Below are 17,873 nucleotides of genomic sequence, written 5' to 3'. Positions count from 1 at the left end.
GAAGTGTTTTATTTCTCTGTGACAAAATAATTTTGTGTAGTCAATAAATAAACCTGAACAACTGTTTTTAAAGTACAAATATTTATTAAGGGTATCCAGAATTGTTTTCAAAATCTTAAAATATTACATTGAGAAATCATTTTATAAAATAATTCAGTGTTAATGTCTTTGCTGTCCGAAACAAAGTAGTGTGTCCATGATTGCAGAGAACGAGTATGCATACATCAAAAAAAAAAAAAAAACCCCACTGTTAGGGATATCTAACCCTATGAAATGTCATGTCATGCTGCACACTGTAGTTGTTCACAGGAACACATTGTATGAGCATCAACTGTGTTCTCCAAATCCTCAGACTTCTGGTTTAACCTAATCTGTTCTTCATCAAAGCTGGCTGTGGAGTCTGAAACCAAGAAAATGGGGGGAGGGGAAGTGATGTGAAAGTTATTTGTGTACTTTCCTGGGACTCAAATGTGCTAATTCAAATGGATTATCCATGATTATACAGTTTTAAAATCTGCATTTTGATTACTTGAAGAGTAAAGCAAACCTCTAAAAGCAATAAAAAACAAAAACAAAAGTTGTAGGAACCAGTCTTTATGCAGGTCCAACTCCCACTGAACTCAATGGGAGTTTTGAATGCAAAAGGACTCCAGAGTCAAGCTTGTCATTTTAATGGGCATCATTATTTGGAATCTTATTTTTTTTAAAGCCAGTACACTTTTTAAAATCATTTAGGCTAAATTCTCTTACCCTTACCCATGTTGAAGTAAAATTACTCTGCAGGTAGACTTTACTGCTTTTTTTTCTCCCAAAATTTAGGATTTGGGGCTTTTTTCACATTAGAAATACCACATCCTCTCTTCTTTGTGCTAAAGGTTCTTGGTAAGCTCTTTGAAGAACATAAATAACAGTGTCACGGGAGGCTGTAGCCTGGACTGATGCACTTCCTCCCATAGCTGATGGGGATGCTAAGTCTTCATAGAGTCTAACAATCGGACATGCATGATACACCCCTTGAAAAGGTATGGAGTTTTGAGACTTACCAGCTGGCACACAATGGAAGCCAACAAAGACAGGAGCAGTTCTAGTTGCTGAACATCCTTTCACACAGCGCAAAACTGGCTCGACTGAATAGCACTTTGAGGCCACATTTTCAAAACCAACTGGCTTCTCAATTTTGATGAGTGTGCGCTGCAGTTTACAAGCTACAAGAAGTCAAATAATTGTATTTTAAAACATAAGCTCTAGAAAGCATATACATTTCCCCAACTATACCTGAGTATTACATAGATGAATCGGTGAAACCAAAGAGATCTAAACAAAGTAGATCAGTGATAAATAATATTTTAAATTTGCTCCCATTGAAGTTGATGGGAGTTTTACCATTGATTTCAGAAGGAGGATCAGGCACTAAATTTTGCCCTGAGGAATGCCAATGGGATAACAACTGCATGTCTGTAACAAGAGGCATCTTGCAGTAACAGGCCAAGACAGCTCAGGACAGGTGTTATGCTTTGCAGAGTAGGGTTGCTCCTTTGTGCAAGTGTGATGCACATGCCTGACCTGCTCCCGGCAACATGGACTGACTACATGCTGCTCAACTTGGGGCACAGTTACATTCCTTTTCTTCCATGTCACACCCCCTTTGGCCATAGAAGCATTTTGACTTCTTACTGGGGTGTGGCTACTAATATGTTTTTGTACATCATGGCAAGATGTCAGGTGCCCCCAATCTCTATCCATTAAAATGTTGTCCCTCTCTAGCTCCTTATCTGTCTAGTGTAATTAGGAGAGAGAAACTTTATATTTTTGATAGACAATAAAAACATGAAAGTAGCAGAATACAAATCAGCAATGAAGATATGCCCAATAAAATGATTATCTGCCTTTAAAGAATATCTGTTTTATAGGTATTTACTGGTTCTTACCTGACTTACATTGCAAAAGTCATTTTTGTGTTTATAATATAATTTAACACACACATCCCTCATGCAGATGCATGATAAAAACTAACTTGGTATAACAATTCAACAACACAAGACCTTGCAATGAACTACCAATCTCAGGAAAATTTACTTTCTTTTATATGTAAGCACCAATCACATTGATAGTGAAAAGTGTGCACTAGCGGCAGATTGGCAGGTACTCTATTGTCCAGTTTTTCCTTAGAACTTGGATCCAGTATAGCACATATGTCTAAATATTGTAGTTATTCTTGAAGCTAGTCACTTGTCACTCATGGTAATAGCACTAATATGTTTTAGAATCTTCATACCTCCAGCACAGGGCTCTTCTGAGAGAATCCAAGAATGAGCAAAGCTCACTGCATCTTTAGCTACATATCCACTAGGCATTTGATATTTCTGTTTACTCTCACCATCATATTTTCCACAAATACCACATGTTTTTCCAGCCATCCAGAAACCAACTTGAATCTGTATGAAAGCAAAGGAAAGGTCAATTTAAATGTTTATTTTATAAAAATGAAAACACTAATAGTGAAGAAAAAAGTACTGTACCTTAAGTGTATGTCCATCATAATAAAGTTTATCTATGCCATATTCTGGGGCTTTTACTGACAAGCCTTCCTTCTCACTGCTGATCAGAATGTATGCATCTGTAATATAACAGCAAAATGATCTTTCTTTGAAGGCAAAAGTCACTCTTTTAGAGCCTGATCCAACTCCCATTTAAGGAAGAGTCTCCTATTAACTTCAATGGCATTTGGACCAGGCTCTTAATTTGGCAAGTTTCTAAAACCTCAATCCTGAAATTGGATTTGCTAATGAGGACCTCAGCTCCTGTACAAAACCCCAATGAAGTAAAGGTGCCAAATTAATATTGCATTGTTAGGCTCTCATCCTGCAAGCAGGTCCAGTGAGGGTCTTCGTCAAGTGATCTGATTGCAGGATCAGGGCATAACACAGTAATTATTACATATTCAATCAATTTGAGAATAGCTTTTTATAAAATATACACTGAATACAGTCAAACTACAATTCCTATAGTGGTGACAGTGGTTTATGGAGAGGAATGGCATGCCCTAACATTGTTCTGGCTGCATGCCACAGAAAGAAGCCAATTTTTTAATATAATTTGTAGGAAATAATTTTTAAAACACCAATACCATCCATTTTAACTATTTAAGCGACCCATTATTTGCTTCAAACAAACAAATAACACCTCCAAATCAGAAAACATAAATATTGAAAACTATAATAAAAAATATGGGATCAGATTGTGCCAGTTGCCTAGAGTCCAGGCCATGCAGAACAGGAATGAGACACAGCTAAAAGTAACTGCTGCTCTGGCAGAATCCCAGAGACACTTGGCAACACCTCCAGGCCCCACACGGTGGCCACTACTTTAGCCAAGATGCTGCAATACTGTAGCTGCTGTAACTCCATTGCTTCATTTCTACAAATAGAGCTGGGCTAATATTTTTGTATAAAAAACTTTTTGGGCAAAAAAATGCAGATTGGGCTTCACCAAAACATTTAACAAATTCATGTCAGTTTTGCCAAACCGTTTTGGTCAGAAAAAAGATTCTGAAAAAAATCAAAACATTTCAAAATGAAATGTTTTATTTAAAATGACTTTTTGAATCAAAATCTTCAATTTTTATTTTAAAAAAAATCAACAATGTTTACAAATGCTTGAAACCTTTTCATTTTGGGTCGAATGAAAAGTTTCATTTTACCCAAACAATATATTTTTTGTTATAAACTTGGGGTGCAAGATTATGCGGATCCAGTGTCCCTGTTCTTTGCCCGTCTTTTTTGCTGACCTCTCGAACGGCCTTGGTGGAGCCAGTGCAAAGAATCACAGTGTGGCGTGCAGAGGGTGCACGGGCCACCCTGTACACATTGCTCTGTCATGGTCTGTCTGTCCCCGGCCTCCCGCCAATGGAATTCTTAAGTAGTGCCGAGGGTCTTGATCTGGCTCTCCAGATCAGGGTGAATTTTATCCTGAGAGAGATCTGCAGAACCACGCTCTTACATATTATTCCCCAGCCATGAGTCTGATAATATTGTTGGGTTTAAATTAAAATATTGCTGCTGCATCTATGGGGCTGACCTGCCTGGTGTGGTTCTCCCTCTTTCTTCTTCAAATATATAGCAAAAAAGATTAAATGCAATGCAAAATATGCTGTGTCACCTACCAGAATTAGATGTGTATGGAAGAATCTCTGCTGGGGTTTGAACACCATTGATCATCAGCTGGATGAGTCCATTTGAAGGATACATGTCAATCTCACTTTAAAAACAGAACAAAATGAGTTTAAAATAGGGGTGGGCAAACTATGGGCCGCAAACTCCGATCCAGCCCATCAGACGTTTTAATCCAGCCCTTGAGCTCCCACCGGGGAGCGGAGTTGGGGGCTTGCCCCGCTCCACATGTGCCGTGGCTCTGCGTGGCTCCTGGAAGCAGCAGTATGACTTCCCTCCAGCTCCTATACATAGGGGCAGCCAGGGGGCTCCAGACGCTGCCCCTGCAGCTCCCATTGGCTAGGAACTGCAATGCGCAGATCTGCCTGGCTGCACCTCCGCATAGGAGCCGGAGTAGGGATATGCCGCTGCTTCCAGGAGCTGTTTGAGATAAGCGCCGCCCAGAGCCTGCACCCCTGACCTCCTCCCATACCCCAACCCCCTCCCACCCTCCGAACCCCTCAGTCCCAGCCTGAAGCACCCTCCTACAACCCTTTTGTGCTACTTTTGTGCTACTTAACTCACAATTCATAAACACTGTAGCTCTGACCTTGCAGGGTCCTGAGTTCCCTTATCACCCTGAAGTGAAGCACTCCAACACACTATTGGAGCTAAACAGATACTTCTATAATAATTAAAGTGAGTTGATGGTGCTCCACATTCCACAAGAAAATTGGGTTCTCTGTGGCAAAATTATGATCTCTCCGATTATCTGAAAATACTGCGTATTGTAGCATTTTTTCCCAGGAAAAATATGTTTTAAAATTTTATTTAGCCATTACATTTACCATAAACAGCTTAATTCCCCAAAAATATTTTAGCAATCATGATACACTGTTCATAATGTTTAAATAAGAATTTTTAACAAAGGAGAGTCACAAAATAAAAGACTGTTTCCTTATTAAATTACCACTTTAAAACAAAAAAAAATGATCTGTAAGAATGGAGATTCATTCACTTTTTTCAAATGTTCACAAATGAGTTCACCACTCCTGAAAGGTGATAGCCTATGTGAATCTAGTGAGCGGTAGGCGGAGCCCACCAAACTAAAGGTTCACCCCCATCAGGTGGGAAAGGGACCATAAGATCCAGGATACAAATGATGACTTGGGACAAAAAATTATAAAAACAGGAATGGGAGTGCAGGTCAAAGGTGTAAAACGAGGGCACTCGTATGGGGACAGCGAGCAGAGAACCCCAGACAGCACTCATTGCTCTGTGAATGAGTACAAGGAGTCGGTGGATGTTTCCCAGAGGAACTCCTCCAGGATGCATGAAATGACCAGGGAGTGGAAAAAGGCTCCACTGTCGCAGAGAATGCCCCCAATGCAAAAGGTGCTAGACCAGGGGTTCGCAAAGTGGGGGTCATGACCGCTCAGGGGGTCGCAAGGTTATTACATGGGGGGTCGCGAGCTGTCAGCCTCCACTCCCAAACCCTGCGTCACCTCCAGCATTTATAATAATGTTCAATATTAAAAAAGTGTTATTAATTTATAAAGGGGGTCACACTCAGAGGCTTGCTGTGTGAAAGTACAAAAATTTGAGAACCACTGTGCTAGACCAACAGACTTGAAGCCTGCAACCTTTTATTTTGCCACAAAACAGGTACAGCAAGCTTCCCTACGCTGCCCCCAACTTATCCCTTATACTAGAGGAAACCACCTACATTTCAAGGAAATAAAGGACAATTCTCCCATATTGTTTTTTGTGGTACCTAATCATACACACATTATAATATCAATTTTTTGTATTACAGTGTACAATTCTGCACAGTTGCTGCTGCAGTGTAAGACAGTGTGTGTCCTAAATTGACTTGATAATGGCTGTGGAACATTAAGCACCAAATAAGGGGTGGCCTAACAGATCACCTCTAAAATGAGAGAGTAATTTAGTTTCCACATACATTCAATCCTTGTCCTCTCTGCTGAGATTGTCAAGCAGGATGCTAATAGTATAATTGCAATCCTTGTACTTGCTCCCTAAGAATTGGATTGAGACAACCAACTAATTTCTCATAGTTTAATGAACAGTTATCAGGTGGTAAAGATTTTTGGTCAAGCCTCAATTGCATTTAAAAAGTGACCTCCAGGTGTAGTTAAGTTCTGGGTTTCTTTCCATTGACTTCAATAGCCATTGGATGAGCCCTCTGCCATTATCAATCCCCATTAACCCTCTAGCTCTCCGATTTCCTTGGGATCATCTTAGCATCTAATTGCCACATTCTCTGGAATTACTTACTGACTGGCAAGTTTGATATTGATTGCTTTAAGGTCAGCAGACTCTTCAGCTTTCTTCATCATCACCAGGAATTTCAGTTCTGGGCTACAATCTTGGGCCAAGACATGGTAGCAATTTGCAGGCATTGAGTAGTTGAATTCAACTTCATCGAAGGTTGTGATCATATTTTGGGAGACTGAACAATGACCTGAAAAAAAAGCCCACCATTAGTAAGCTTTTTCATTTAGGTGTTCAAATGTACTAATTGTTTTTTTTTTTTATTTATTGGGCCAGTATCTACTCTTGCCTACACCGCATAAATTCAAAGTAACCCCACTGTATTGAATAATTTCATATTGGCTCCAGTGTGAGAGCAGCATTTTGCCCATCACTGCACACAAGAGAGCAGAAATATGACCATTACGAATACTGTGAAATAAATTCTGCTCTTACTTGCTCTGATGCAATCCTATACATTTGGCCTATTGACTTCAGTAACCTTGATGTGATGTAAATGAGAGCAGAATTTATCCCACCATGTTAATAATAATTACCACATCACTGACTTCAGAGCAGTAGCACCAGAAGATGGAGTTCCATGACAGAGTATTTGACAGCTTATATGGGTTTATTGATTATACTGAATTTTATCAGGATTAGAGCTGATTAAGAAACAGAAAACAAAATCCTCAGAATATGAGCATTCTCTCCAACCCACTTTTCACTGAAATGTCATTCTCAGAAATTGTCCTACCAGCTGTAATCAGCTTTGACTTCAATAAAGTTGCATCATGGGAATTTGTCCCAGTGGATTTACACTGGTGTAATTGAGAGCAGAATTGGCTCATATATGTTTTCTTATTAAGTTTCTGTAACAAACGTAGAGGCCAATTCTGCAGTCCTCCACATTGAGCCAAATTCAGCTGTGATACAAATCTATTGACTTCAGATGAATTGTGTCCATTTGCACCAGTGCATAATTTGGCTCTTTCATTGAAGATTTTACCTGAAAAAGGATCGCACAACTGGGTCCTTAATATTTCATTATTGAAAAAGTAAACCCTTAAAAACACAAATAAAGGAGGTGAGATTATGGCCAAGATTTGCAAAAGTGATTTTGGGTGCCCTTTAAGGAGTCTCAAGCAGGTTGCCCATACACTGAAGTACTCAAAATGATTGATCACTTGTAAATCTTGCAACTAACACGGCTGTTACTCTGAAACTTGTAAATCTTGGTCATACATTCCAATCTAATTTTATCCAGGATTCTTAAGAGATAATGAATCTGACACAAAATAATGTGCAAATTTGGGAGAATGTGTGTTTTTCACTGCTGTCAATGGGCAGACTCAAACCCTAATTTCTGAGCTGGATTTGAATATTTTTAGACATTAGTACAACATATGGTACACTGAGCCAAATTCTGCCCTTGTTTACACCTGTGCAACCTAGCTCACCTTGATTATAGATGTAAAGTTTTTGTTTGCAGTTCAATTTATTTTTTAATAAATGTAAAATAATTCCAAGTAACGAAAAAAAATTAGGCTATTAGTGCTTTGAAGATGATGAATTACTGACCTTTAAGACTGTCAATGACTGAGGATGGTATTTTAGTGAAGAAATTCCAAGCAGGATACTGCAGCACTGAAGTTGATATACTTGGATCTAAAGGGAGTGGCAGTGGAAGGCTAATGTCTCTGCCATAAATTGTGAGCTGAAAAGGAAACAGAAAATAGATTAGAATATAGAATATGCCAAATTTCCGCAAAACCAATATTTTTATGGTAATATTCAAAGGGGGCTGTGTTATGCATTATCCTTTCACTGATCGAAATCTACGTGGGTCACAAGTGAAAAGGAATGAAAGTTCCTATTTGTCTACACTACACAATGACTGCACAGGTGCCACATATGAAGTTTCTGGAATAACAAAGGTGATATAGATTAGCTCTGAGGTTCATTAATGGAGCTCTTTGAGGAAACATATATCACAGATCCCCACTGCCCAAATGGCTCGGGACCTGTTTACATGAGAGACAAACTCCCCAGGTCTGTACTACCAGAGTCAAGATCAGTGAAGCCTTAACTGGAGCTATATCATTTTGAAAGGGCTATTGGTAGGACATTATTTGTCAGGGGTCCTCAACAGTAATTTTTTCTCCCTATTTTTGGCCCAACAGAGTCTGGATTTGTCAACCTTCCAAGCATGCTGTCCTCTTCCTGGAGATTTAGGGAGGCGGTACTCTGAAGGCTGAACTGTTTTTTATTAGTTAGTTAGTTTATGTATTTGTTATGCTGGCTCTATTTTATTTGCTGATTTGTTTTTTATCCATTAGAGTAGGGAAAAGTCAATTACAAGATATTTTTATTATGAAACAAAATTATGTAAAAGCACCAAGAGTGTGGAATGGGAGTTTATTCCTGTTTTTATAAACTGAAAAAAATATTTGTGGCTCAAGCCAAAACTCTCAACCTTCAATTTCGTGAGCACTAAATTCCCTGGCAAACCTTTTTTTTTTTTTTTTTTAAATAGTAAAATATTTACATCAGGTAGCTTGAGAGCAACATCACAGGTCCTTGGAGAAGTTAGAGCCATAACCAGAGTAGCCTGTTGAGAGGGATTGTTCTGTTCCCTTTGGGAAAATCCAAGCATGTACGCAACTCCTGGAAGAAATGTGTAAAACCTGGAAGAGGGAATAAGTGATGTAATTGATTTTCTGTGGAGAGTTTTATTTAAATTCCATTCATACCGAAACACTCATAATGAAGTAAACACTGTATTTTACATCTGTTACAGAGCAAGCCTGTCACCCGGGCAGCTCTAGGCACCAGCAAAGCAAGCACGTGCTTGGGGCAGCCCATTTGCAGGGGCAGCAGGGATCCAGCATGGGAGCTGAGAACCAACAGGGGGCCCTGGGAGCTGTAGTTCCTTGGTTAGCTCCCTGCCTATAGAGCCAGCCCTGGAGCAGGGAAAGAACTACATTTCCCAGCATTCCCTTGGCCACTACCAACAGGAAAGGGGGAGGGAGTTAGGAAGCTGAGACCTCATGCTGCAGCCTGCTGTGAATAGAGAGCTGCACTCTGAAGGGTAGGGATTCCATATTTTAACATTCAAAAAATAGGACACTCCACGGGGAGGGAGGGTAGCCCCACCCTGCCACCATCCACTCCCTCCGACTGCCCTGCACAGAAACCCCAACCCATCCAACCCCCCTGCTCCCTGTCCCCTGATCGCCCCCTCCCAGGACCCCTGCCCCAACTGCCCCCCAGGACCCCACCCCCTCTCTAAGCCCCACTGGTCCTTGTCCCCTGATTGCCCCCTTCCGGGACCCCACCCCCTATCTAAGCCTCCCTTCTCCTTGTCCCCAACTGCCCGCTCCTGAGACCCCCCCCAAGTTCCCCCCTAGGACCCCACCCCCTACCTGTCCCCTGACAAACCCCTGGGACTCCCATGCCTATCCAACTGCTGCCTATCCCCTGAGTGCCCCCCCGAACCCCTGACCCATCTACCCCCCCCTTCTCCCTGCCCCTGACTGCCCCCCCGAACCTCCGCCCCATCCAACCCCCCCTGCTCCCTGTCCCTTGACTGCCCCCCCGGAACCCCCTACCCCTTCTCCAACCTCCCAGCCCCCTTACCGTGCCACTCAGACCAGCATGTCTGGCTTTGCGCAGTGCCAGACACACTGCTGCATACATGTTGCCGTGCTCCCCTGCGGAGCCACAGCCCCCTCCCCCCCCCTCCAGCACCTGCCTTCCAGATTTGAACACCTCAAAATTCAGGAGTGCTCAAGCTCAGTTTGGGTAGCTGTTACTTCATTTCTCCCAAATCAAATATACTGATCCACTGTAACTTGCTGTAGAAAAAGTAGGATAAAATTGAACAAGAAATGCTTCCCAGTGGTTATTAGGACTGGAATTGCTATTTTCAACAGCCATTGCCTTATTTGTTTGTTTGTTTGTTTAAAAGGAAGACAGTGATATTGCATTGGCAAATTCCCCATAGAAAGAAAGAGTGGAACAAAAGAATAATAAAGGCACCTCAACTTTTCCTCATTTATGGAGGACAGTCTTATAATATGCATCCAGATATCCTCCAATCACACAAGTTGAAAATTGTTTCACTTTACTGCAGTTCTGTAACCATATGGGAACCAATCCTGTCTGTGTTCTGTGCACATCTAAAATTCCTGCTGAATGACCTGCCCTGGGAGCGAGTTACCAATGACCCAGGGCTGCGGTGGAAGGAGGGTGCAGGTGGCTGGGGGGGAGAGCCTAGGGCTGGGGCAGCAGGAGGTGTGGGGGGGGCAATGGTGGGGGGATAGGGGGAAGCCCAGGGCTGGGGGGGGGGCAATGGTGGGGGGGTAGGGAGAAGCCCAGGGCTGGGACGGCAGGGGGGTGCGGGTGGGGGAGTGAGAGCCCAGGGCTGGGGCGGCAGGGGGGTGCGGGTCGGGGGGGGAGAGCCCAGGGCTGGGGGTGCAGGTGGTGGGGGAGAGCCCAGGGTTTGGGCGGCAGGGGGGTGCGGTGAGGAGCCCAGGGCTGGGACGGGGGGGGGGCAGCCAAAATTTTTTTTGCTTGGGGCGGCAAAAAACCTAGAACCAGCGCTGCCTGTCACCAAGCAGTGTGTGTTAGTATGTGGTACTGTGCGGGGCAGGAGAGGCAGCAGTATCAGAACACTGAAAATTGCTACTGAATTTAGGAGGCCGCATGGCAGCATGCAGTAACCAGGATGGGATAGGCCGAGCAGCGTTAAAGACATTCAATGTTGAAAATTGGGCATCCCCAGTCCATTAAATACCTAAAAACCGGACAGCTTGTTATTAAAGCCCCAATATGTGTTAACAGGATCCATTAGCATGGGCCCTTATGCTCACTTGGATTCTCACTGTGAAGAGATGAGGACCTCATCATCAGTCCCTATTATAGTTTTAGGGCCTGAATAAGCAATAAAAATAGTTGCCTCTAAACAAGTGTTGCCTACAAAAGAATAAGAACGAGCTCTGTTATACTCAGTCCCCTGTTCATCCTCCACAATAAGTGCATGTACTGTACATGAAAAAATGCATTCAGAAGAGAATTTTCCAGGTATTCCACTGGATAGTTTCTATCTAGGGTAGCAAGAGCAGATATCAGCCTATCCAAATAATCCAACCTAGTTTAAACTATGTTCTCCTCAAGCATCTGGTGGTAATCTGTTAACCAGGCAGCTACTATCCCAGTGTCTCTAACTAACATGTACATGTATATATTCAGGTATCAAGAGAAGTTGCCAGCTGTGTGTCTCCATATTGGACAACACTGAAAAAAAAACCAGTAGTGTGGCTGTGAACCCATAAGAGAAACCTATTCTGAATCTAGCATAGTACAGTTTTCTTATAATCACTGCCACATTAATGTATTCTAATTAGTATGTAATGAACTTTGTGTTTCAAATGGACCTATTGTGCTGCTCTAAGAGAGACTCATGCTAAGGATTACACTCAAACAAAAGTGAACTGGGGACTAAATAAAACAGGACAGACCAATGTGTGGTCTGATCCTATGAAAATTTCCACATTCAGGAGTTTTGCCTGTATAGGAACTGCAGAATTGTGCCTATAATTGTTGGACGCTCATTGCTGAATATGCATTCTCCCAGTTTGATTATGCTGTAAAATAAATAAAGAATTTAGATTTCAAAAAATGATGAGTCAAATCTCACCATCTTGCAGCTATTTTGATTCTTGAAGGAACTTTAGGCCACTCTAGCTTGATCTGTGTGGCTGGGTAATCAGCAAATTGGCCAGTTACAACTTTTCCAGCAATCCTGTAGTCCTGGCAATCCTGGCCCCATTTTAGATAACCCTAAGAGAGAGGAATAATTAATTTTATTTTAAATTTAAATATAAAAACATAATAATATCAATATAAAACATTTACTCTTGGTCAGATTATGTTTGAACCTTACCGCTGCTTTGTAAGAATTTACTATTGACCCATCAGCGCAGAGTTTCCATATACTTGATTCTGAGATGTTTGACACAAACACTTGTATCCTGGGTGTGGTGGAGTGCAAGTCTGTGTACAACACAAGCTGGAAGCCTGCCAGCTTTCTGTCAGTTCGAATGGCACGAAGAATAACAGCCAGTATTGGAGGTTTAATGTCTCCTAAGAATTTAGGCTAAAGTCACAGGAGAAAAAGTCAGTTGAAACATTTTTAAAAGTAAAGTAAAGGACTACACTGAATGTCAGATACATTAATATTTGTTAAAGGAATGGTCTTTATTAAAAAAAAAACATGCTGTGTACAGTACTCAGCAGAATCCTATCCAGAAATATAGTGAAATCCTTTAAGCATGTGATCCAGCTCCATTGAAGTCATAAGGAGTTTTGCCATTGATTTCCAGGGGAGCAGGATAAAACCTTAAACAAGTAAAACAATAATGGAAAAAATCTTTTACAAGAGCAATTTCAGTGTACCCAAAGGAAACCTGGAATAGAAATGTGACCGGACAAAGAACAGATCTTTTAGATTACCAAACGTTGGGATTGAGCCTGCATTCTTTATTCATTCAAAACTCATAATAAAATCAAAGAGCACAGGATCAGATTCTTTCATTGTACCAAACTGAAATTTAGTTAATAAAATAACTGCCTTCTTAAACAAATACATTTTAACTTTTAAAACCATAATAATTTATGTCAACAAACAGATCTGTTTGTCATATTTACACTGCACAGAGAAAAGATTATATTCATTAAAGTCCAGATTCTGTCTGTCATTCTTATATTGTACAGTCCCTGACTATGCACATAGAGTAACAATTTCAAAGTCCCATTAACTTTCAGTGGAACATAGGCCCCTAAATGTCTGTGTCACTTTTGAAGATAGGACTTTGGCTTCTAAATCACTTAGGTGCTTTTGAAAATTTTACCCATGGCCTTGTTGACATGAATGGAACTACCTGCAGAGAAAGGCACTACTAAACATGCATCAGGACTGCAGAATCAGGACCTAAGCAGTACAGGATGCAATCCGCTGACAACACAAACCAGAAATTGCTATAGGCCTGATTCAGATACTTTTATACATGTTGAGTAGCACTTCACAAGTGGTCCCATTTATTTTAATGGGACTACTCACTTAGTAATGCACTATTCATCATGTGTAAGCATATCTGTTAGGTTCAGTTATCCCACCCTTTTTGGACATAGTAGTAAGAGCTATTCAGTGACAACCCAAGGCACAGTACTTCTATACTGGCAAGAAATAGTTATATGTAGACTCTTATAATAATTTATATATTATTTAATACAATAACTCACTAATTATATCTTTCCTTTACTAGTATTAGAATTTTACAGTAGATGGAAATCCGTGGCAGTGTTGACAGAGTTTTCACCTGCTTTCGTTTCTTGTTGAATACACCCACCTGAGCACTTCCTCTGTAGCTGCCTTCATCACTACTCTCAGAAGAACTAGAACTGGAGGAAGAAGAGCTACTGCTGCTGCTTGGGACTTTCTTTCTTGGATACTGCAACAATTGAAGAATCATCCTTAATCAAGTGACTTACAAGACAGTTCACAGAAAGTGGTTCCACAAGTTATTTTTAACACTTTTCTTCTCAGTGGACCAAATCCTGCTCCCCCCCTGAAGTCAGTGAAACCGGTGTTTGGCCCTGCGTGCAAAGAGCAGAAAATGTACCTGTTCTCTGTGTGCCGACGTGAACCGATACTGATAAATTTCTGGATCAGCCTGTGAAAATACACAAGAAGTGGAAGTAACTCCCATAAAAGCTGCTTTGGGTTACTGCTCGAAAAGATGCAGCACAAAATATGGCAACATATTAGATAAGAATTTCAGTAATAAAATATACGCAACACTCAAATCTGAGTGACTCAGAGAATCTCAGAAGTTAGAGATGGAAAAGATCTATATTAGATCACCTAATCTATCACCATGATGGCAGAGAGCAATCATAGAATATCAGGGTTGGAAGAGACCTCAGGAGGTCATCTAGTCCAACCCCCTGCTAAAGCAGGACCAATCCCCAACTAAATCATCCCAGCCAGGGCTTTGTCAAGCCTGACCTTAGAAACCTCTAAGGAAAGAGATTCCACCACCTCCCTAGGTAATCCATTCCAGTGCTTCGCCACCCTCCTAGTGAAAAAGTTTTTCCTAATATCCAAACTAAACCTCCCCCACTGCAACTTGAGACCATTAGTCCTTGTTCTGTCATCTGCTATCACTGAGAATAGTCTAGATCCATCCTCTTTGGAACCCCCTCTCAGGTAGTTGAAAGCAACTATCAAATCCCCCCTCATTCTTCTCTTCTGCAGACTAAACAATCCCAGTTCCCTCACCTCTCCTCATAAGTCATGTGCTCCAGCCCCCTAATCATTTTTGTTGCCCTCCGCTGGACTCCTTCCAATTTTTCCACATCCTTCTTGTAGTGTGGGGCCCAAAACTGGACACAGTACTCCAGATGAGGCCTCACCAATGCTGAATAGAGTGGAATGATCATGTCCCTCGATCTGCTGGCAGTGCTCCTACTTATACAGCCCAAAATGCCGTTAGCCTTCTTGGCAACAAGGACACACTGTTGACTCATATCCAGCTTCTCGTCCACTGTAACCCCTAGGTCCTTTTCTGCAGAACTGCTGCCTAGCAACTCGGTCCATACTCTGTAGCAGTGCATGGGATTCTTCCGTCCTAAGTGCAGGACTCTGCACTTGTGCTCGTTGAACCTCATCAGATTTCTTTTGGCCCAATCCTCTAATTTGTACAATATATTTTTATTACTTTGCCCAGTGCTCCATATGCTTCTAGTTTCCGCCATTGTACAAACAGGGAAGTAAGAGTAAATTGTACTAGTGCCACTAGACTCTCTGGGTCTAATTCTGCCCTCAGTTATGTGAGTGTAACTCTCATTCAAGTCAATGACGTTACTCCTGTGACGGGGCAGAATTGGTCCCTATATCATAATGCATAATTTCTTGATTTATAACAACGTGCATAAAGTAACATAATTATTACCAGAAATATAATTCATACAGACCTAAAAGAGTCTGAATGAGTTACCTGCTGTTTGGAATACTCGCTGTCACTGCTGCTGCTACAGCTCCTCACTGGTTTGTCACTTTTCCCCTGCAGTTCTTTGTTTGCAGCATGATCCTCTTCACTGCTACTGCAGCTTCTGCTGCTGCCACGACTACTACTGCTGCTGCTTCCTTCCCTTTGTCTAGCTTGCCATGTTTTGTCTTTCGTGTCTGTATTCCTGTATTTGTCACCAACAGAAGAGGAGGAGGAGGAGGAGGAAGATGATGATGAGGATGATGATGAGGATGAGCTGGATTGATACTTAGCAGCTGGATCTGTGCTAATTTCTGCAATTTTGGCTGTATCTTTCTTGGCGGCCTGCTTCTTAAGATGCTGATGTGCACTTCTGTTTGCAGCCTGCAAGTCCAATCAAATGTTACTTCGAAGAATTATATCAGTTAGCGAGAATCATTTTCCTATCATAGTCAGTGCAATGTTATTGAATTTAAAGCCACTTGCATGTTCTTGACTTACCAGGAATAATAGCTTCATTGCTTTGGGAATTATATATTATGTGTTATGAGGAAAACATTCAGGCCTCCTATTTCCCTATGTTGGAAACAATTCATCTAAGGTACAGGAGATTTCGTGATTCTTCCTCCAAATCATTTGGCAGGGTTAGCCCTGCCTCTTGACGAACAGGGCACTTTGCCCCATAAACCTAGCTTTTCAGATGCAGGATATCCGCAGGACACAGGAGAATCTTTCTGGAGGCCCAAGATCTCCACACTGCTCCCTTGGTTCCCATCCTCCTTTGTAGCACAGCTCCCTTCGGGGTCTAGTCAATTTCACATTCTGTATCTCATCATATACTAGCACAATGCTGCAATGTTTGAATTGTAAACACTGAGAGGGAAGGTTTCATATAGAATCATAGAACTGAAAGGGACCTCGAGGGATCATCTAGTCCAGTCCCCTGCATTCATGGCAGGATTAATTATCTAGACCATCCCTGACAGGAGTTTGTCTAACCTGCTCTTAAAAATTTTCAATGATGGAGATTCCACAACCTCCCTCGCCAATTTAGTCCAGTGCTTAACCACCCTCACAGTGAGGAAGTTTTTCCTAATGTCCAACCTAAATCTCCCTTACTGCAATTTAAGCCCATTGCTTCTTGTCCTATCCTCAGATGTTAAGAAAAACAATTTTTCGTCCTCCTCCTTGTAACAACCTTTTACGTACTTGAAAACTGTTATCATGTCCCCCCCCTAAGTCTTCTCTTTTCCAGACTAAACAAACCCATTTTTCTCAATCTTCCCTCATAGATCATGTTTTCTAGACCTTTAATCATTTTTGTGGCTCTCCTCTGGATGCTCTCCAATTTGTCCACATCCTTCCTGAAATGTGGTGCCCAGAACTGGATACAATACTCCAGTTGAAGCCTAATCAGAGTGGAGTAGAGCAGAAGAATTACATCTCATGTCTTGCTTACAACACTCCTGCTAATACATCCCAGAATGATGTTCACTTTTTTTGCAACAGCGTTACACTGTTGACTCATATTTAGCTTGTGATCCACTATGACCCCCAGATCCCCTTCCGCAGTACTCTTTCCTAGGCAGTCATTTCCCATTTTATATGTATGCAACTGATTGTTCTTTCCTAAGTGAAGTACTTTGCATTTGTCCTTATTGAATTTCATCCTATTTACTTCAGACCATTTCTCCAGTTTGTCCAGATCATTTTGAATTTTAATCCTATTCTCCTGCCCAGCTTGGTATTGTCTGCAAACTTTATAAGTGTACTCTCTATGTCATTATTTAAATAATTGATGAAGATATTGAACAGAACCAGACCCAGAACTGATCCCTGCGAGACCCCACTCAATATGCGCTTCCAGCCTGACTGTGAACCACTGATAACTACTCACTGGGAACAATTTTCCAACCAGTTTTGCACCCACCTTATAGTAGTTCAATCTAGGTTGCATTTCCATAGTTTGTTTATGAGAAGGTCATGTGAGACAGTATCAAAAACTTTACTAAAGTCAAGATATACCACATCTACCACTTCCCCCCATCCACAAGGCTTGTTACCCTGTCAAAGAAAGCTATCAGGTTGGTTTGACACAATTTGTTTTTGACAAATCCATGCTGACTGTTACTTTTCACCTTATTATCCTTTTGCAAATTGATTGCTTAATTATTTGCTCCATTATCTTTTCAGGTACAGAAGTTAAGCTGACTAGTCTGTAATTCCCCAGGTTGTCCTTATTTCCCTTTTTATAGATGGGCACTATATTTGCCCTTTTCCAGGCTTCTGGAATCTCTCCCATCTTCCATGACTTCTCAAAGATAATCGTTAATGGCTCAGATATCTCCTCAGTCAGCTCCTTGAGTATTCTAGGATGCATTTCATCAGGCCCTGGTGA

The 17,873-nt window shown here is 41.5% G+C and overlaps 1 protein-coding gene across 1 annotated transcript in view; it reads right to left on the bottom strand.

Annotated features, from left to right (window-relative positions):
- Positions 1 to 62: 62 nt before the first annotated feature.
- LOC128841660 (vitellogenin-2-like) overlaps positions 63 to 17,873 on the bottom strand; it is a 35,716-nt gene continuing 17,905 nt past the window's right edge. The window contains exons 23-35 of the mRNA XM_054036911.1: positions 15,485 to 15,859; positions 14,108 to 14,158; positions 13,835 to 13,936; positions 12,370 to 12,582; positions 12,124 to 12,266; positions 8,971 to 9,109; positions 8,004 to 8,139; positions 6,447 to 6,633; positions 4,163 to 4,257; positions 2,520 to 2,617; positions 2,276 to 2,435; positions 1,044 to 1,205; positions 63 to 400 (exon numbers count right to left, since the gene is read on the bottom strand). Of these exons, the coding sequence (XP_053892886.1) occupies positions 282 to 400; positions 1,044 to 1,205; positions 2,276 to 2,435; positions 2,520 to 2,617; positions 4,163 to 4,257; positions 6,447 to 6,633; positions 8,004 to 8,139; positions 8,971 to 9,109; positions 12,124 to 12,266; positions 12,370 to 12,582; positions 13,835 to 13,936; positions 14,108 to 14,158; positions 15,485 to 15,859 (1,980 nt within the window). The 3' untranslated portion in view covers positions 63 to 281. The remainder of the gene's footprint in view (positions 401 to 1,043; positions 1,206 to 2,275; positions 2,436 to 2,519; positions 2,618 to 4,162; positions 4,258 to 6,446; positions 6,634 to 8,003; positions 8,140 to 8,970; positions 9,110 to 12,123; positions 12,267 to 12,369; positions 12,583 to 13,834; positions 13,937 to 14,107; positions 14,159 to 15,484; positions 15,860 to 17,873) is intronic.

This window comes from Malaclemys terrapin, chromosome 8, assembly GCF_027887155.1.
Source record: "Malaclemys terrapin pileata isolate rMalTer1 chromosome 8, rMalTer1.hap1, whole genome shotgun sequence".
Lineage (NCBI taxonomy): Eukaryota > Metazoa > Chordata > Testudines > Emydidae > Malaclemys > Malaclemys terrapin.
This window is presented reverse-complemented; position numbering and strand designations above follow the sequence as displayed.